The sequence below is a fragment of the Cydia fagiglandana genome, chromosome 2 (assembly GCF_963556715.1).
Source record: "Cydia fagiglandana chromosome 2, ilCydFagi1.1, whole genome shotgun sequence".
Taxonomy (NCBI): Eukaryota; Metazoa; Arthropoda; class Insecta; order Lepidoptera; family Tortricidae; genus Cydia; species Cydia fagiglandana.
Window position 1 is genome coordinate 19,100,141 of NC_085933.1, and position 22,776 is coordinate 19,122,916.

Sequence of the window (22,776 nt, forward strand, 5' to 3'; positions counted from 1 at the left end):
TAGGTCGGTTGAATTGCACGTAAACAACAATCCACAATGTAACTAAAATCGCATGCGAGTTCGCGCGCCGTCTAAGGGTCTCCCCAAATATATCGACGCGCATTCGGCAAAAGCCGATAGGAAAAAGCTTTATGTCCGCGCAATAAGAGCGAAAAAGCCGTCGACGCGTTGGCAGGTGCCGGCCGATGCGAGCCGAGCCGAACGACGACTTTTTCGCTCTTGTACAGACGTAATAACAGTAAATAGACACATATTCTTAGTTAATCACATTGATACTAAGTCAAACAACATATGGGTTCCAGTCGAATTGATAATAGCGTCTTCAGGTGTAAAGTCAAGACTAATCAATTGTTTGGACTTGGTCCAATTTACAAGTTCGGAATATTAATTGGCTAACTTCTTGTGCCCAATATAAGCTATTGTTAAGTAAATGCCAGTAGGTACTATTTATAAAATAAATGTAGTCGTACAGCGAAGCACAAGGAAAATATGAAGGTAAATGGAAATATCTATGTATAGAATTTTGCATATAGAGAATCAGGTACCCATGAAACTTCTAAGGAATTGAAAATTTATGTTGTATAAGGTGTCATATACTGACATTGGAAATACAGATCCATAGGAATAAAATAAGGATAACTATATTTACTTATTATTAGGTACATGGTTGGAGTTATGGTTACTGTAATAACATAACTGGCCTTAAATGTTATTAGAATAGGGTATTACACTGTATTTAAAATAAATTATTTTACACCATGTATGAAATAAAGCACCAGATAATTATTACAAAAACACAGATAGGAGTTATTTTTCAGCACAAGTTGTATTTAATAAATCGGATAGAAATACAAAAAGTAGGTGAGTTGACCGTGACGTCACGATGTAATATTTCATATATAGTGCGTCAAGCAAATCTTGTCAGTAGCAATGTAAAGCAAACTAAAGTAGGGCAACACTCAAAGAGTAGTATTGCGCTAAGAAAAGCAGCAATGTACAATGTACATCGAACCAAAACTTTTTTTTCCGCTGAGCGCGCCTTGTCACGTACGTCAATTCAAATTGTCACTCGCGGATTCTCTATTGAAAATGTTTGAAATTGTTATTAATACGTATGGACGGACAATTTAAAAGCGGTGTGTGATGTTGATAAAAATGATTAACTAATTTGAAGATCTCAAAATAAAATTGTAAGTGGACTATGCCGTTAAACAAGAATGTATGAATAAAATCATTGCTTCAGCAGGTAGATGTCCTACTACTGGATTTTAATATTTTATTAGATTTCTCAGTTGCCACCGTAGGCATTGTAGGCATCTTAGCTTTGATTAAGCACAATCTTATTTAATATATTGGTATTTAATGGTGACACAGCAGAAATATCTCTTGAAATAGAATCGATTCAGAATGTAAACAAAGATGATGGCTGTCATTCGCGATCCACATTCCACAGCTAAAGCACAGATGACACGCGATTTTCGAATTATTCGAACACAGTGTTGCTAACCCGCGATTTTTCAAATTTGCCGCCGTTTGCTACTGACAAGATTTGCTTGACCCAGTTTTAAATTCCATATTAGCAAATCGTTTTGACAGTTCTAAAAAAGTAACTGATTTGACTAGTAGGAAAATACCCTACTTATTGAAAGCGACATTAAGGGCCGATACAGACGGACTACAACCCGATTGCAATTTGTATGTTCGTATGTACTGACAATTCATAGATACCCTAGGTACCTAGTTTTGTTTTTGTAGTCTACGCGCTTCATGTTGTAGGTACCTAGTTTGAATACTCGTTAAGTCGTAATTTACGACTGAACTTTGGCGCCCCAGGCCAATACGTTGCGCCGCCCCAGAAGTCAAGGAAGAAAAACAAAATGCAATCCGCCAGGGCCATGGCCCGGATGGCCCTAGGGTAAATACGCCCCTGTGTCAATCACAATGATAAAATCAACAATTATGAAATCAACTCTGGCCAACGTTTACATTCCGCATTAGACCGGTAATCCAAGGACGTGGGTTCGAGTCCTACGTTGGCCAGAGTTGATAATCGTTGATTTTTTCATTGTGATTGACACAGGGGCGTATTTACCCAAGGGACATCCGGGACATGGCCCTGGCGGATTGCATTTTGTTTTTCTTCCTTGACTTCTGGGGCGGCAAAACGTATTGGCCTGGGGCGCCAAATTTCAAAATACGCCCTTGGATTGATATCTGTATTTACAATTTATAGATTGTAATAATGTGGTACGTCCCACAATAAAAAGGGAAAATATATTTACATCTAAAATAAAGCATAATTATTAGGTTGTTTTCTTGCTTCCTCTCTGGGTAGTGAGGAAATGGGTGTAAATATTTTCACTCTTACTTATCTCTACTTAATTTACCTAAGTCATGGGACAATCTAACACATTTTTATACAAATCTATTTTATCAGTTCCTCAGTAAGCTCATTAAGGGTTGAGTTGAGCTCAATAAGTCATGACTAACTTTTCACTTTGTGACGAAAAGTATTGCTGGTTAGTATGAAGACAACCTCTAACAAGTCCTTTGACGTCTATAAGTAAATTAAAATAAGAAGTTAGCTACTGAGCGGATCGAGGAATTCGGAGTGCAACTGTTTTGTTTTTTGGATGGAACTAAATTACGTGCGCACGCAAAGTCGTCCAGGGGAACCTGCCGAATCCTGCACCGAGTAAATTAAGTTTAGAGTAAATTGCGACATGATTCGGGACATGATTTAGAGATTCACTAGAATGTGAAATAGTAAAGATATGTGACGTTCCACGGTAAAAGGTACCTGATGGCGTGGCGGCTGGCGCTTACGCTATTATTAACGTCGTTCCAATATTCAGTCGGGGCAATGGTACCTTTTGCCGTGGAACGTCACATATCTTTACTATTTCATATCTAGTGAATATCTAATTTATTTCCCGAATCGCGCCGTTGTAAAAAAATACACATAGTTTAAGCACCTGTACTTTAGTCTAAAGACTTCAATTGATTTCTATTTAAGTTAGATGCATGAAAGTGTGTTAGCGTATGCTTATACCGGGTGTGGCCTGTAATACGAGCAAAAAATTTAACTGTAGGCTGTACGCCTCATACTGACCTACATTTGTTCAGCAACTTTTAAAAATAAATTGTTGTTTGATTTTTAACACACTTTAAAGTTTATTCCAAGACGCAATGTATTGCGACTTTTGTTATGTTTAAGGCGTGACAAGCAACGTCAATCACAATGATATGGCGTGGCGATGGCGTCCATTGAAAATAATATTTATTTTGTATGAAAAATAGGGACTCTAAATACTTCATAATTTTTAAAAGTTGTTGAACAAAAGTGTCATCGTTTGAGGAGTACAATCTATGTTTTAATTATTTGCTCGTATTACAGGCCACACCCGGTATATTAATTAATTAACGTAACACAAATGAATCAATTAAGTTAAGACTAATCACAGCTTCTTAACTGCGCTTAATTACTTACGTAGATTTTTTTTTAATTCACTCTTCCTTTCTTGTCTGTGTGTTTTGGTTTTAGTGTTCCTTACTATGAAAACAGGAGATATATTAAAGGTATCACTTTAATCAAAACTTATGTAGGAATATGACGATTAGTATCTAAGGTTCATCAAACTAAAATTATTATTAATTAAAGTACCTATACCTAATTATTTCAGATCCCAATCACCCACGTAAGCTGAAGCGATGCCCACGCCTGCGTTAGCTGGCCCCGCCTCCCGCCCAGCCTATAAATGCTGGAGTCCCATCGTGGCCGGCTACATTCGAACTTGCCGCACTTTCGCGACTTCCTGTGTTCGAACTTCGAAAAGTTCCCGATTCCGAAAGCTCGTTGGAAGACTTTGAGGTAAGTTGATGTTTTATGAAATGATAATTTTTGATTGCGCATTGCGCAATAGGGTTGCGTGTTTTAAATAGATACATCATTTGGGATTTGGCGGTATAAAAAAAATGAATTAAAAAAGTCTTTACGTGGTATTTCTAATTTATTCGTTTCGATGGCATCGTCTATATTATATTAAAAGAATTAAGGATGTACGAGGTTTAAAATAAGTTTTTATAAGGCAGAAGTATGAGCTTTTAGGTAATTTTATGGCTAGTGTTATGTAGGTCACAATTTTTATTTAATTGATGCAAATTAAAGTTGTTTATTTATGTCTAGAAAAGTGTTACTCTTTATGTCTAGATATATTTAGGTACTCTTAATTTTCTATCATTATTAAAATAAGTGGCACAATGAAAAAATAATACATTGGGGGTTAATATTCAGCATTTTATTAAGAATTTAAATACAAAATTATTTCAGCTATGTAAGTGTTAAGTTAACAGATTTACTTGAATCAAAAGTATAAAGGAACAAAACGAAAATGTGAACCAAACCACCACCACTATTAGCCACCGTCGAGTCTTGTCCATCTTCTAGTCTATTACCTATTCATCAGATGTTCAGCTCAATGGTACCAGATTATTATCGTCAACTGTATGTATTATATGTACCTACGTATTTACAAAGTTTCTAATAGACACGGCTATTAAAAGTAGATTAAAATCAACTTGCAAGATCTTATTCTGTACCTACACCTACAAGATGTAGTGCCTAATTGTTTTCCATTGTATATTCTCAGAAACGTTCGTATTTGTCATGCTACTTCAGTCAACCTCAGTGCGTTTTTGTACCGAGACTGACTGTCGTATTCGAACTTCAAGACATTCACAAGACGCGACATAGCGGAAGCAGTTATAAAGTTGACCCAAAAAATTTTTATTAAGCTATGAGCTTCATCACATATATTCCTTGAGTAATTCTAAGCATTTCAAGCCTGGGAAGCAATAAGAAATGTGCGTCTACTCGGATTTGTAATGGATTCAAATTTTCAACCCCTTTTTAACCCTGTTAGGGGATGAATTTTACAAAACGCTGAAATTACTTTTCCTGTCTTTTAATAATATCCTCAAATACAAAGATTCAAGTCCCGCGTTCGAAAAATTTTTTGATATCCATACAAACTTTCAACCCCCTTTTCACCACCTTAGGGGATGAATTTTCAAAAACGCTGAAATTAGTTTACTTGTATTTTAATAATATATCGTTTTACGAAGTTTCAAATTCCTAGCTTAAAATAAAACTTGAACCCCATACAAACTTTCATCCCCTTTTTAACCCCCTTAGGGGTTGAATTTCTCAAAATCGCTTCTTATCTCTTATACACTTTATAAATGTAATCTAGAGTGCAAATTTCAACTTTCTATCTTTTGTAGTTTCGGCACCGCGTAGCAAAAATCTTCAACCAAAATTTTCACCTTTTTACGTTTTGCTTGTAAAATTACTATGAAACTGAAAAAAACAAATATCAGCAATGAATTCTACGTCTTTGGTTTATACGAAAATGATACCAAACTTGCCCTAGCAGCCACCAGGATCAGAATAGATTTTTTTTAAAGATGACCCCACCCTCCCCGAATAGACGCACGCTTCTTTTTGCCTCCCAGGCTAGAAATGCTTAGAATTACTCAAATATCAGATGTGATGAAGCTCATAGCTTAATAAAAAATTTTTGGGTCATGTATGGCAGCGTTACATAACTGACTCCAGTAACACGTACTAAATCCATTCTAGATAGGTACGTTATAGTGTAGATATCAAGTAGTTCTCTTTTACAGCGCAATTCGGGCAACTAATAATGTCACTTTTACGTTAGATAGAGTAAGATATCTATTAGATGTGAATTAGATCTCTCAGTCATATCCTGTGGAAATCGTTCAAGAGTATCACCAGAATCGTGAAATGTCAAATTTGACAGCTTAGATCTTAAACATATCCTTATCGTATCTTGATGATGTCTAAAATATATCTATTTCAAAATCCGAATCGGGCCCTGACAAAAATAGCATGACACGTTATACGTTTCCGTGAAAAAACTATGGAAAATAATTATACTATGCACTACATTACCTATAGGTACATACATTGTTATTTTGTATAAGTAATAAGTAAAGTCATAATTAAGTACACCGATAGTAATTTAAAGTTATTAAGTACGTTTTATTCATTACGTTTTTAAACGTACATTTAAAGTTTTATTTGACGGCCTTCTAGCTAAGGTGGTAGTGATCCTGCCTACAAAGCAGGTAGGTCCCGGGTTCGAATCCTGGTAAGTGCATTTATTTGTGTGTTTATCACAAATATTTGTTCCTGAGTTATGGATGTTTTCGGTGTGTACATTTGTATAAGTATTTATATATAACCATATCCATACTATATGTGATATTATAAATGCAAAAGTGTGTTTGTCTGCCTGTCTGTCTGTTACCTCTTCACGCTTAAACCGCTGAACCGATTTAGTTCAAATTAGGTATGAAGATAGTTTAAGTCCCGGGGAAGGACATATGATACTTTTTATCTCAGAACTCACCCTTTATGAGGGTGAAAAGGGGCGTGTAAATTTGTATGGGCAATCAATAACCGCTGAACCGATTTAGTTGAAATTTGGTATGGAGATAGTTTGAATCCCGGGGAAGGACATAGGGTAGTTTTTATTCCAAAAATCTCCCTTTAAGGGGGTGATAAGGGGGGTGGAAGTTTGTATGGGGAATCGTTAAAAAGCAGATTGGGTAAAAATAAGCTACCCAAATTACTAACTCCACGCAGACGAAGTCGCGGGCAAAAGCTAGTATTTTATATCTCCAAGACAAGCTTTATTGAGCTTACTGCAGGACTAGGTCAATCTGTGTTAAATTGTCTTATGTTATTTATATATTTATTAAACCAAAACGATAAAACGTTTCTGATATGTTTACCTTTTGCAGTAATTAACTAAACAATATTTTCTCAAATCATTATTACAAAAGTCCAAATAGAATATACTATGGAAGTTATATCGAAGGACCGTTTTCAATTTACTAACAAACCAAGCGAAACAGATTAGGTGTTTTTTCTATTATTTAAAATTATAAATGAACACATAATTTATGAAACGCAAATTGGCTTATTAAATAAAAATAAACTATTGAGCTCTTCGATAAAAATACATTGTCTAAAGCAAGAACTGATCGTCTCAGAATAGACTTAAATTTATTTCCACCTTTTATCCACCGACGCATCTGAAGCTCGATTAGATTTTCTCAATACAACAATTAACTTAATAAAAAAAAAAGGTAAAGACTATCTTCTGAATTATTTATTCCAAAGTGATTGGTTTATCTTTTCAATTATTAATGGCTGCCATTTGGGTACCTAGAGTTAGACTAAGAAAAGTTTGTAGTGATTTTGATAGCCCACGCGGTGCAAGTAGTTATTTTAAACGTCAAACTTCTGTAAAATTATGACGTAAAAATAACACTTGCACTGCGTGGGCTATCAAAATCGTTGCAGACTTTTCTTGTTCTAACTCTAGTAATGTTTTATAAAGAAGTCGATATTTTCAATGCTCATCATTATTGCAAAGTATTGTAAAATCATGACGTCGCAAAGACATCAAATTGTGTATACCCCCTTTCTATAATGATAATATCCAGAAAGGGAAATGGGGGCTATGTTTGTATGGAGAAGCGGTTGGATCCCTTTCCTCTTAATTGTTTGTGTGTTCGACTATTCGCAAATACAATATTTTTCTTTCAAATTACTATCTCTGATATTTAAAAAAAAATTAAAGCTGTTATACTGGTTGGTATTTTAATGGGTCAGTGAGTGTTGCCTCCAGATCCAATGCTGCTACCATTTCTAAATCCATTTGGTCTTAGAAAATTTCCCCTAAATTTGTAATAACTACGAATTCTAGTTGTAGACTTTTGGAAAATGTACAGCGGTGACATCATTGGCCCTTTCGTATATTGCAGACGATTTATTTTATGATGTAACATCTTAAGGAGCCCACTGATTACTAGTTCGCCGGACGATATCAGCCTGTCAGCTAAACGAAAAATTTGACAGCTCCGAACAACTGACAGGCTGATATCGTCCGGCGAACTGGTAATCTGTGGGCCCCTTTAGAGATACGCTTTTGGTGGCCGAATAGACCCGATACGAGACGGACATGGTCTACCGCAGGCCGGACAAAAGAAGTTTATTGAGAATAGAAAAGAAACGCCTTATCGCCCGTTTTGTCTCATGTCAGCGAGTTCAGCGCAGGATCACAATAATTTCATCACTATCACTTCATCTGTTTCTTGAGAGAGCTTCTCCCATAAAAGAAACAGAGAAAACCATAAAACCCATCGTCGTAAATCGAAAAATTAGGGAAGGCATTCTAAGGTGATTTTCGCGTAGCAGTAGGTACGTGATTTGGTAGCTGCCCTCATTCACCCATATAAACCCATCCTGTATATGTAATCTGTAGGTACCTATTGGATGTGATGTGATAGTTTTACAAATAAAATCGGAAAGCTGTAGGGAACTTTGCTGTGGAAAACAAGTTTAAAGTTAAATGAACGGGAATGAACTTCGCCAACGAGATTACTTACACGACGACTTAAAATAGGTTGCAAACTACACATTACACTTTACTTAGGTATCAATGTATAAGTTACCTGATTAGTAAAATGCTGAGGAATTTTTTGACGTCAGTCGCAGCATCTGTTGCCCACACTAATTTATAAGAAAGTGACCTAAGTACAATCGAAATCAAATTGGGATCATATTTAAAGTTCATATTACATATGTCGCAGTCAAAAGTGTGAATTGGTCAAAAGAAATTTTAACCGACAAAAACAGGCAAAATTGCTTTTTGACTGAGCATGTTGGTCAAAAGTAGTTTTACCTGAAAATCATTGGTTAATAGTAATTGTGACTGTTACTATCAGTCAAAAGTACTCGCAGAGATAGGTAGGTTAGGGTTTTTTTTTGCTACGCCCAAAAGACGAAACTGTTCCCAGAGATAGGTAGGTTAGGGTTATTTTTAGGGTTCCGTACCTCAAAAGGAAAAAACGGAACCCTTATAGGATCACTCGTGCGTCGTGCGTCTGTCTGTCTGTCTGTCTGTCTGTCCGTCTGTCACAGCCGATTTTCTCCGGAAGTACTGGACCAATTAAGTTGAAATTTGGAACACATATGAAAGTTTGTGACCCAAAGACGGACATGTAACGTAAACAAATTATTTTAAACATGGGAGCCACTTTTGAGGGGTAATTGAGAAAATTAAAAAATAAAGTTTTTCAAACTATATCGTGTTACATATCAAATGAAAGAGCTCATTGTGAGAATCTCAAATATATATTTTTTATAATTTTAGAATAAACAATTTAGAAGTAATTCAAGAAAATAGACAAAAAATGACCATTCCCCCCCCTTTATCTCCGAAACTACCGGGTCTAAAATTTTGGAAAAAATACATAAAATAGGTCTTTACCTATAGATGACAGAAAAACCTATTAGAAATGTACAGTCAAGCGTGAGTCGGACTTAATTACTTAGTTTTTGATCCGACCCCTACGGATTTTTTAAAGACATTTCACTAACGTTTCACATAAAAAATACATTCGATGCGGCAGCGCAAAACCCAAACTTACTGCCAGTGGTTTACGAGTTACATATATACTTTCCGTATTGAGTAAGCCAAATTTGCGGCACGACCTACTTTTTCCCGTACCATGTCCATGTACAGGTTCAAACAGACCTGGAATGTTATCGATTTGACCTGAAAGGCATTCTGATCAATAGACTATATCCTTGTGTATATACAGCAGCCGCTGCCCGAGGATCTGTATACTTAAAATTCCAAAAGATATTCCATTTTTCAAAACCCTTAATTTTACGGGAATATCCCTTGCCCCACAGGCCGCATATAATGGAATACTAAAGAATCGATAATGAGTTTTATAATCGACAAAATATTTATTATCGTCATCGTGTCTGTACGTGTTCAAAACAAATATAATTATAAAAAGGGGTCGGACTTTTAGAGTAGGTAATTTTCAATATAGATGTCATAGATTTAATTGGCGCATTAATAAAATGTCGTATCGACGCGGAATCGTGAACAATGCGCAGCACTATGACCAATCTGAGCGCTGCGTACCCGCCTTTCGGTGCGGTACGGGGTGATGGAGAACGGACAAATAGTACCCGTGCCGCGCTAAAGAAAAAAAAATACCTTTCAGTGCGTTACGCAAAAATACTTCCCGCACATTTCTCTTTTGAAATACATAGAATATACTTGAAGTACGAATATCGGAAGTATAGTGACTCAACAGGTCATCTTTTTCTTACTCACACGAGAACATAGAAAAACCACCGCCACACTGGGGGTAAGACAAGCGCAGATAGCTGCCGCACCGGCGGAAAGTCAAATACGGCCAAATGCTTCCCGTAACGCAGCTAATGTGTTACTAATTGTGTAATGTACGGAACCCTTGGAACGCGAGTCCGACTCGCACTTGGTCGGTTTTTTTTTGCTACGCCCTAAAAACGAAACTGCTGCCAGAAATAGGTATGATTTTCAGGTAAAACTACTTTTGACCAAAATGCTCAGTCAAAAGCAGTTTTGCCTGTTTTTGTCGGTTAAAAGTTCTTTTGACCAGTTCACACTTTTGACTGCAACACATATATCGTTAAATTAGATTTCTTTACAACAAAACTGTGATTTTTTTGCGATGGATTTTTATACTACTCATAGTCCACCCCTGGGTCACTCGTGTCTAACAGTGAAAATTTGTTTCCTTTTGAAATCCTTTTTTAATAAATATATCCAGGAATTGTTTTTATCCATGATTATTTCTTGAACATAGTCAAAACTAAGCGACAACAGCATACTTTATCGTCTTTAACGAGGCTCAAATCTGTTTAAAATATTCCAAATGAGAAGAAAGCTAATAAATCATTAATTTTAAATTAATTTGTAATTTATACGAGAGTGAAGCCTCACTTTAGGTGTAGGTTAAAATTAATGTCTAATTTCCTGCTAAAAAGTAAAATTGTTTTACAGCATTTATAAAATAAAATTAACCGGTATAGGTAATTAAAGTCGTCTACAATATGTTCAACCATATGTTTAATATTTTAGAAATCTGTTAGTATTTTCCTCTGAAAGTTTTGTTCTTCTACGAATAAAAATTAGTTAGTGTAAGTAATCTCAACTGAATCACAAAATGCTACCTACGAGTAGGAGGCGTGTTTTGATTGTAGTAAATACTCGTAGTTATTCACTTAATCTGGATTTCATATGGAAATAATCTGTCAGTGTAAATAAATAAATAAAACTGGCGCATTTGGTTGAAGAAATTTCATTTTTGACACTGACAATAAGAAATCCAGATCAAATTCATAACCTGTTATTATAACCAGAATACGCCTCAAGGCCGTCACCTCATTAGCTGAAAGAAAGAAAATCTATACTAAATTGTAGCCATGCATTTTACGTCAAAAATGTGATAGTTACGTAGGAGTTGCGCCCCCAATAATTTTCTACAATTTCTTGTCGAACTTATAATATATATATGTACTTCCTAATTAAATTTTCTCAAGCAAATTAACTAGAAACAGTAGTATCTATTAATATTACGAGTTTCGGGTGTGACGTTAACATCAATTATATTTTGGTTACACAACTTACACGTTACTTAAATAACTTCAAATACCTTGGTAGTAACAATGTTCTATTCTAACGCCGAGAAGCTCGCAAATAATATAATCAATACAATTATTAATGGCATTGAATTGTTAAAAGTTATCATAACGAAGGTGGTATGGTAAATAACAATAGGTTTCAACTCATTAAAACTTATCTACCTACTCGTATGTATACCTACAGTAATAATCCGAGTGCTTGGACCTGCATACATCAGTTGCGTTCTCACGCGCGACTCCATAGGTATACATCTAGCGCGAATAATATAATATCTTTTTACAATATAATTTTAATCGAGGATTCCTACTTTTTCCTTAATTATTTATACCTCTAGTATACAAATTTTTATTTGAATACCTATATTAAAATGAAAAACCGGACAATGAAATAAGTTTCCGAACCTTTCAAATATTTGCAAATCCTATCTATTATAAAAAGTTAGAACATTTTATGAGCGAGTCTATTCGATTTTTCTGAGGCATGTACTTTGTGTTTATTCATTTCGGCGGCTAACGTTTTGATGTGACGATTTAGTTATCATTGATAGCACTAACTAAATTGGTATCGCAAGAGTATTAGTAATATAAGTCACTAGGATCATGTAATTTGGCAGCACAGATTTTTAATGTTTGTGTAATAATTTAATATTACACATTACACGCAACCATTCTTTCATCATTTACATTAAACACAACCAATCAACCATGTTTCCAATACATTATTCATGTTTCTCTCCGGTCTTATAATATAAACTGTTTTTTTTATTACGTGAAAGAGTAAAACGCCAAGTAAATAACGTGTAATCCATCTTATGACATTAACGCAATTCCATGAAGTTGCTACATTTCTGTAAAATGTAACACTGTGCACTGCTTCTTGGAATTAGCGGACATAAATGAAATCACAAGAAATCGTCTTAGCGAGAATAGCCTATTAAAATTATTACGGACTTAATTTCAACTAAGTATTAATTTAAAAAAACCTAATTTGTAACAAGCAAAGGAATAGCTAAGAACCGTAAGCTGGGGTGAATGGTTAAGGTAACTTTGTTAGATCTTAAGCGGCCCACAGATTACCAGTTCGTCGGAGGATATCAGCTTGTCAGTTAAACGCAAAAGATGACAGTTCTGAACAACTGACAAGCTGATATCGTCGGTGAGCAGGTAATCTGTGGGCCCCTTAAAACTGACACGAAATAATTTAAATACTTAAGTACCTACTTAATTCATAAAAACATAAAGTTATCCCTAAATTAGTATACATAGACTATAGTTTGTCTAAAGAAAAACCATGAAAATGTCAGCAGCTGGAAATGATGCTGTTTGTTTATATTATTTCTTAGTATAATTCAATATGTTAATTGATTGACACAAAACAATTGACTTTATAGGCGTTTGTCTCGGAAATTCGGTTGAGGGCGGTAAAACTAATATTGTTTAGCTACGCTTACGTTCGAGTAAAAGAGAATATGGCCACTTTGAGCCTTATCACAATGGGAATTGTATCAAATTACTTAGGTTTTTGTTAAGCAAATGTCATTGTGATAAGGTACAAAGGTGTTAAACGTTTTAATTCCCTCGACTCTGGTACAGAATTTTTGATAAAACGTAGACTTTTCGTCACACTTAGTACCAAAGTTTAAGGAGTATAAATTTATCGTTTTAGGGTTTCGTAGTAGTACCTAACTAAACCCTTATAGGTTCGCTACCTCCGTCTATCTGTCCCTCCTCGGCTTAGGTAACTGGCCTTTAGTGCTAGAAAGGCGCAATTTGGCAGGGTATCGCAATCAATCACACCCACAAAGTGATAAAATAATAACAACTGGAAAAAGTAAGTTTTTTAGGATACAGGTTAATAACATGGGGATGATTATTCGCTTCAACACTATAGTGTAGTATTAAATAGAAATAGTTTTACACAATTATTGTATATTTTTTTATCATTTTACACAATTGTACAGTTTCATAAGAGTTATTGCTAGAAATAAAATAAGTCGGTTTTCATAATTATTTTGTTTTAATTTAGTTAGTTCTCATCTTATTCCCCAATCCGGCTGGTCCCCGTGGGGAGTACGACCAACACCCCCTAGAAAAAGTAAACCGAAATGCAAAAATACCGAAAAATACCGAAATATAAAAACGAAATGTAAAACAAAACTAACTTAATAAAAACCAGTTAAAACAATAAATATTTATATAAAGCAACTCTAGAATGCAAAACAAGAATCTAACCTGAATCAAGCCAGGGACAGAAAGAAGACTGGCAATTCTAGGGGAGGCCTTTGCCAGAAGGCAAACTGACAAGGAAACATCCAGTTAAAAACACAATTTAAAAACATGTTTATAGATTAAGTTTACTATGACAGAAATAAAGGCTATATTATTATTATCTTATTAAAGTTAATATTTAATTTGGAATAAATATTAAGTAATGTAGAAGAATAATAAAATAGATCCAATATGATTGAACTAAAGTTACGGGTTTTCCTTTATTTAAATTTTTTCATATTGCACACATCTGTAAATATGTTAGAAGCAGTACCGCCAAGGTCTAAATAGCATGGCAAGGGCATATTTAACGATCACTGAGAATGAACATTTAGTGGTCGACGAGGGCGTAAGGCCAGTCAAATTAGAATTTTTCCAGGAATCAACTTCCAGCAAGTTGGATTTGTCTTACTATACCTTCATTTGGTTCTAAATTAATGTAATCCGAGAAGTTGCTTCGTTCCAGTAGTTGTGTGAAAAAAGATTGCTCTTTAATTTGCTCTTATCATGATAAAAATTTACATCTGAGAATCCAAAAAGTACCTTAATATGAATTCGCAGTCAAACATTAAAAAAAGGCCGTCAATTTGATTTTTTTTTTGTAAAATCGCGTTAAAATAATATTTTTTTAACCAGTGTTTGATCTACAACCACCTTGCTGGGCCCAGTTTTATAAAGTTACAAGTTACAAGTTTACAGGCGTTTACTGGCAACACTTGCTCCGTTTATTACAATTTGCGTTTTATAAAAGTACTGTGTTACAATTTTACAGGTTACAGGTACAAGTGCCTGTAGCTCAACCATAGACGAAAATACGGGAGTTTTATAGTTTTAAACTCATAATCGAACAAGCGTTTTATAAAAATATTGTAAATTACAAGTGTAGATTGGTACACTTATAACAAAAACTTACATACGTCTTGAGTCCTGTAACAGCACAACAGCAGTTACTTGTGACTTGTTTTCTGAGAGATTTTAAACTTTACTCTTTATTGTTAAGCACCAACGCCAACGATTGTGCCAGGGCATGCATACTTTTCCATGCACTGACCTTATCAGTTTTTGTTAATGTATCTGAAATATATAGTAAATAGGAAATAAAGTGACTATATGTTTGATATTGATTTTATTGACGATTCGTTTTATTATATCTACTAGGAAATGGAAAGGGATTATTGCCGATATTTGTCGTTGATTTATTAGCATTCGTGTCTTTATTTAAGTATAGTGCATTCACATTATGGTAAAGTGTACTATTCATAATTTTCGATACACACCGTATTTATCTTTGAGCCGCTACCGAAACGATACATTTTAATGTAAGAATGTGAAAGAGTACTTATTTACATGTTATTTACTTATTACGTAAATATTTCATTAAATCTAACTTAATCTGAATCTGAAAACGGCCCAAAAAGTATATCCTTGGCATAGAACGCCGCTCTCAACCACTCGATTTTTCCTTCGTTTCTGGCCATTTTTCCAGTAATTAATATTTTACAGCAAACAAAAACACATAATTTAGTAGAGAACCGAGTATCTATGACACACGTTTTTTTTTAAATAGTGATGTCCTTCATACCTGTAGATTTCACATGTAATCGAGATTGACCGTGGTTCTTTACAACTGTAATTATTTATGTGTATTTATAAAACACCTGTAGCCGTTCACAGTGCATTACAGGTGCCTGTAGCCTGTACTCTTGTAACCTGTAACTTGTAACTTTATAAAACTGGGCCCTGGTAGTGATGTTGATTTTGACGGTGGGTTCCTTCTAAATCGAGTGGTTTTGTTAATCCACGTTAAAATGTATCTCCCAAGGCTTCTATAATTTATCCACACCTTCAGAGATGGAGCAAACTCAGATTATACACATTTAAGATTAATTGACGGTATTAAAATGATTTCCAGCTTACTGGGAATTAATTCCTCAAAGCGCTTTTTTTTGTATCCAATTTGACTGGCGTATGTAGGAAAAGTGTTTCAACATTTATGAAAACACGTGTCTGCAAAAAGCAATCGAGTTAGGTTGGATTATCTTCATAAAAAGTTATAATGTGGTGAGATTTTACACACACATATGTACATAGAATAGATGTGTGTGTTTGGGATATTAAGTAAATGTTTAGGTACAACCAACAACAGGAACACCAGGTTCTATGAAAATAGTTAATAACTGCTATGAAGCGAGATAAATATTAGAGATGCAACGGATAGTTGTTTGGACGGATACCGGATACCGGATATTCGGCCTGACCATCGGCCGAATATCCGGTATCCGGCCGCCGAATATTCGGGCAGCGGAACTATACCTATATTTCGGTTTTTCAGGTGCGCATTCTGCAGGTTAGACCTGTTTCCTTGTAAACGTTCGCGCGGACACATTTCTAGGTTCGAAATGAGTGCGCGTACAAGTCAGTGAAATGATTAAATTGTTTTAAAATAATGAACAAGTACGATTATGACCGTGTCTGTTTCTTAAATTCAATTTGATTACTCCGAAATCAAGCAATGATAATATCCGGTATCCGGCCGGATAGTAAAATCATGGCCGGATAGGCCGGATACCGGATGGTAACCGGATATCCGGTGCATCTCTAATAAATATAAGAGTAGAAATTAAATTTTAATTTTAAGCGCTAAAACAGAACGGAAACACCCTTGCTTTGTACACTTTGCCACAGAATAAATAATAGTACTAGGAACAGAAGATTCACTCTCTAACAAAACGCGTCTGTTACAATCAGCACAGATATGGCCGCTAGGTGGCGACAGCGCCACGCGCGGCTTCTGGCTTTCCCCAAAATTGGGGTGGAACGGATGTACTTTTAGCTACCTGTAGCAAAGCGACGAAATCGCGAAGTGAGCCACGCCTGACTTTTCTATCAACTCGTATGTAAGATCAAAAGGGCATTTTTGCTTTGACTAGTAGGTACCTACATGAGATTTCCTCCTGAATTAGTTTTAAAATAAGTAGTTAACACACTAGTGATTTTATTGTTTCGACGATACACGTCAAATGCATGAACTAGAACCTTTCTTTTTAATTTTTAATTTCTTTGTAAGGTATAGTTAACAAGTCAGTTTCCCCTCCTACTTGGCCTTTTTTGCTGCGATGACGACTAGGTATTAATATCACCAATTCATCATCATTATTTCTTTGACCTTGCCTCATTTATTGAATCATTTTTTGGATAACGCTTTCCGCATCTTAATGACCAACAGCTGTGAATTATGCGTATAGTAGGCTTTGAAAGAGTCTGTTTAAATAATAAACAGGCTAATTGTATTGCAAATTCAAAGGAATGTTGTTGGTAAACAGACACAGCCTGCTTTTAATGCGCTCCTTTTTATTTTGCCTGCCTGGCGGAGCTTTCTCACTCAAAAAGTGTATTGTAGAGAAACCATGACCTTTTGAGTTTAGGTAATGCTAAACGCATTTATACTGAAAATAACATAAAATCCTTTTACAGCGGGAGAGCTGTGTAACTTCCTGGTCTAAGTACCTAAACTTCTAATAACTACGCACGGTAAAGAATTAACAAACAAAACTTAGAACTATGATCTTTTTCCTAATTGTAAAAATAAAACTCCCTAGGAAGTTATATCTTTTTATTTCACAAATCATAACTCCCGCGGGAACAATATAGGCCTTTGTTCTTCAATACACCTGCATGAAATAAGGTATTTTTCGAGCAAGTGTGATGAATAATTCTTTTCTTTTAACGCAAATAAATTAAATCACAAGAAATCGTATATCTACATCGATCGTCAGAATCAGTATATTAACTAGACCTAATCGTTAAACCAAGTTAAAAACTCCAGCGTCTCTTTTTGTCATGCATGTCACTCTTCAATCATGAAACTTTTTATCCCATGAATACTAAAGCTAAAGTCAAACCAACCAAAGCTGCAACTCAAACAATTTCAATGGACTGTGGACGGTAAGTATTTTATAGCACAATAAATATTGAGCCGTTCTGTAATCGGCTACAAGTTGAAAGTCAATTTGCCTTTCAATTAAGCTACTATGTCGTACACATTTCAAATTATCATGATATAGATAGACAGATGATTTTGTTATGTATGACCATATTATAGTACTTACTGAATAACTTTTACTTTAGGCTAATGTTTAGTTGATGTTTTCTGAGTATTGAATAGTTGTTTTGCGATTTTAAGGTTGATCCCATACTAAAATTGTTCTTTAGCATGAATTTAGCTACTAAATTTTCACCCCTCGGAATATGGTCAGATATACCTAAATAAATATGTATATAAAAATTGTTTCAACACTTTTTCTAGCCACATTTAGTAACGAGTATGGGAAATGGAAAATAGGTAGCTGCTTCAAAAGTGCAGTACTAGCGTTTATGAACGAAACTTTATTTTAATGAGTATAAAGCGAATATTTTGGGCTTGTTGGGCCCACTGTTTTTTCCTAAAAATCTTTGATAAATATGCGAAACCTATTAAGCAGAAAAACAATACTTGTTTTTTGCTTGTTCAACCATAAATTATTCATAACACTAAGTAAACTTATTAGGACATTTCTAATTTATTTTTCCGGTCAGAATCACGAGCTCATTCGATCTTAATACGAAAAAATGTGTCCCCAAAATACATTTTTTTTGTCCTTTTTGTTACGGTTCACATAAGGTTGTATTGACAACCATAACTATTTTAATATAATATAATCACTCTTTTTCTCAGTAAAAATGGGGAAAGCTCGTGATTCTGAGTAGAAATATAAAAATTCCCAATTAAAACACAAACATTTTTGGTACAAAATTAAAAATAGAAATGCCCGTTAACGTTTGCTAAACTGCTTTAAATTGTAAGTAAAATTATTAAATATTTATTAAATTGAAGATTCGAACATCTCTTTTGCCGTCAGACGCGAGACCCAAAATGGCCGGAGAGTAAATGACAACGCCACAAGGTCTTAGCAGTAGGTAACTTAATAAAATATTCACTATAACTCCATTAGTTTAAGTGAGATTAATCAAAATTTAATACAAGTAACAGCATTATCATGGCTTAATGGCTTACCCGATGGAACCTTATATTATATCAAGTTAAACACATGATCAGTATGATCATCTATAGGTATATAAAAAAAATAGTGCTTACTCAGTTTAGATGTTTTTAACATGTACTTACAAATCTTACTCAAGTTTCGACCTGCTACAGCTAGCTGTATCTCTAGAGATATCTCTACCTATTCTAACGGTTTAGCTGTAGCATACAGTCTATAGGTTTAGAAGTGACCAAACACAACAACACATTAATTCGTATTTCGCTCAAATTCGATGTATAAAGTAACATTTTTGAACCGCGTAAATAATAGTACTAATGTAATTTATTAATTAATTAATTTATTTAGATATTTAATTTAGGCAACAAGGCCCATATTACAAATACCTTACAGACTAACATACATATGTATTTTATAAACTTAAAACTAAACACTATTTATTTTATTTTATTTATTTCTAATGTAATGTGCATTAAAACGCGTTAGCTTACAAAACACTAGGGAATTTATAATAAATAAAACCGTAAGTACTTCTAGCTCATACAACTTCTGAACTTTGACACCTAGCTTGCTGACTAGGTACCTATACCATTTTATCATTATTTTGTTAGTCCACTGACAAAAATAACTGTTCCAAATTTTAGGTATCTATGTCAAACGGTCTCTGAGAAAAACGTATGTAACTGATTTGCAAGACCGAAGTGATCCCATAAGTGTTCCGTAAACAAAGTTTTGTACGGAACACTAAAAAGCAGTAGCATTAGGTACAATATTGAACATGCGTGTGTAGGTACATAATGTAATGCCGTATGTATATTTTTGTAGCTCTTCGGCACGTTCTGCGGTTTTAACGGCTGATAATATATCAGGTCGCGTTAGATTACCTAATACAGTGAAACCTGGTTAAGTGGGACCTGGATAAGTGAGAAACCTCTATAGCTGGGACTCATGGTGCGGTCTCGACACTTTAGCACTGAATTACCTCTGTTACTGAGAAAAAACGAACCTCTATAACTGGGATTCGTTGTTGTGATTTTATAGTCACATTTACCTCTATAATTGAGACAGAGAGTGTATTTTACCTCTTTTACTGAGACTATATTTATAAGATTACATTTTCTTAGAATTTTATAGGGAATTGACTTCTGTATCTGAGATAACGTCAATCTATGACCTCTCTTACTTGGACTTCATTGAACAATTTCCGTATTCTTACTAACTCTTAGTCTATCCACAAATTCCGCATTTGCCTAATTGTGTCTAAACAACTTCAAGTTTGATTTAGTTAATTTATGTAAGTAGTTAAGACTATCGAAACGAAAGCTGAAATTTTGATAAGTAACACGAAAAAATAAATTTTCATTTGCATTTCTAATACGCAATGAAGTCCGTATCAAATTTAATTTAATTTTGAAATATATATCCTTTGAAGAATCATTCTAAATAAATTCAAAGAAATATTTAATCAGACTTAAAAAATATTTAGGGACAAGGATTATTTTACCTTATTTATTTTTAAAGATAATTGCTAAATACATTATTAACCACCTCTATAATTGAAATATACTCTATTCTCACCTCTATTAATGGAATCCTCTGTAAATGAGATTTATTTGTACCTGGCTAACTGGGAGCCTGGGTAAGTGGAAAACCTCTTTAAGTGAGACAAATTTGCTCGTCCCTTGAGATCCCACTTATCCAGGTTTCACTGTATTAACTATAAATGTGGCACATGTCGGAGAATTAGGCTAATTAATAGATTACATAATACAATATGATTAAATTAATTACAAAAAACAAACCTTAAAAAGTATCAATTCTACACTTAACCTAAAATACTCCCCCTTGTATCGTACCTGGCTTAAAGGTCCCCATAATGCCTGCAGCTGAACTGTTAAGGAGACCTGTTGAACCAAGTACGACCCAGAACGAGGATCTAAATGATTTAATTACATTTATTATGAAACAGAACATGCTGAATAAGAACTTCGCCATCGCCGTGGCCGTGATACTGGCGTGCGTGTGCCTCGCCGAGGCGCGCGAGGAGAGTCCGCACGACATGGCGGACGCTCTGCGCATGCTGCAAGAGCTGGACCGCTACTACACTCAGGCTGCCAGACCCAGGTATGTTCACCACATTGAAAATACGTTTCTGTTAATGGCTCATTTAGATGATGTGAGAACTCGCATGCGAGTTTCATTACATTGCGGGTTTTGATCGGTCGTTTGAATTGGCCGTAACCAACAGTCCGCAGTGTTACTAAAATCGCATGCGAGTTTGCGCGCCGTCTAAATCAACCCTTAAACTGTTTGAGGCATGGAGCCTTGAATTATTTGATATGAAGGCCTAAGTCTGATAAGAGTGATAAGTCATTCAGCCGACGAAAAAATTATAATATAATAAAGCTAAATTATACTTAACTGTGTACCATTAACGGCCGGGTAGGAATCGTGACAAAACTGACGGTCAATGTCAAACTCCATACATTTTGTCAAGAATATTACGGTTAGACGTTACTGAAACATGACTTAAGTCGCGCTTTAAAGTACAAGTTAAAATAAAAATGCCCATATGTCAAAACGCTTATTCTTTATTCGATATCGACTATAATAGGGTATGAGCCTCTTAGCCTTTACTCTAGTGACACGCAATACCGAACAATAATTATCTAATACTTAAATAAGTTATAAGGGCGTCTTCGATCTCCTAATTTCCGGAAATATATGTAGGTACACAAGCTATAAGACATAATACGTTTGTAAATAATATTATGTACTTTACTTAAGTACATGATCAATAATTTAGCTACTTATTCACCGAAATAATCTCATATTAATATTGCTGTTAATAAAAACCCCTAATAGTATCGGAAAATTACCTACCCTATTCAACTGGTCACACTGGTATTGTTATATTAACACTATTAATAATACAGATTTTATTTATACAATAACGTAAATAACGTTAATATTTATTCACCTGTATATAAAACGTTAGGGCCCCCCAACATCTGGCGTCTTTCGAGCGTCGGCGTCTACAATTATATGGCCGACGTCGACGCCTAACGCGCGACTGCGCAGCGACGTCATTTTCCATAGCGCTGGACCGACGCCGACAGACGCCGACGCTCGAAAGACGCCAGATGTGGGGGGGCCCTTACTCCGTGAGTTGTTTTTCTTTCGGAGGAAAACATTTTTGTATTGTCCTGTTTGTACCTATGACTTGAAAACATTTCAATGCACTTCAATGGCGGACGCAGGCAATTTAAAATACGTCACTCCTGTTCATTAGGGCGTGTCTCACGGCAAAAGGGAAGGCAAAGCCAGTTGTCCAGCAGCAAATTACAGTGCCGAGAACAATCGGTCAGCGAGAAATGTGCAGCTTAGCTTTGAACTTACTACAATACGAGAGATTCGTTCGTTCATCGTTCCTACAAGTAGATGATGCATTAGTTTGGCTCAAAAATGTAGGTACATAGGCTTCTTTAAGATCTAAACTTAACATTCAATTATTTATGCTGCTTAGGTACTTTTATTAAATAATTGACTTTTTTAATTCAAGATAAAAAAAAAACAATAGAAACGTAAAATTGTATTATAAAAATGCGGTAAAAACATAAGAAAACATCATTTGAGAGACAGGTTTTCGCATTTTATTTAAAATATCTGTAAATAAAATACACTACGGGTAGGTATTTTCGAATGTCATTAGAATATGAATGGGAATATGTCGCTGAAGTGGGCCGTTTGAGACTTTACAGAGAAATATATATTTAAAGGTAGGTAATACTCATTATTTACGCTTTTCAAACCAAAATATACACGTTCCCTCTCAATGTAACCGTATTTAACAGAATTTTACGCAACTTGATTTCATTGAAAAGT

The 22,776-nt window shown here is 34.9% G+C and overlaps 1 protein-coding gene and 1 long non-coding RNA gene across 3 annotated transcripts in view; both read left to right on the forward strand.

Moving 5' to 3' along the window:
* LOC134678305 (uncharacterized) overlaps nt 1–22,776 on the forward strand; it is a 154,146-nt gene that overhangs the window by 99,918 nt on the left and 31,452 nt on the right. The window lies entirely within an intron of this gene.
* LOC134678257 (neuropeptide F) overlaps nt 3,762–22,776 on the forward strand; it is a 47,137-nt gene continuing 28,122 nt past the window's right edge. Inside the window, exons 1-2 of one of the 2 annotated variants that reach the window (XM_063536735.1) lie at nt 3,762–3,871; nt 20,861–21,015. In XM_063536735.1, coding sequence (XP_063392805.1) covers nt 20,864–21,015 — 152 coding nt within the window. In that variant the 5' untranslated portion in view covers nt 3,762–3,871; nt 20,861–20,863. The remainder of the gene's footprint in view (nt 3,872–20,860; nt 21,016–22,776) is intronic. The other variant, XM_063536744.1, reaches the window with a different exon arrangement.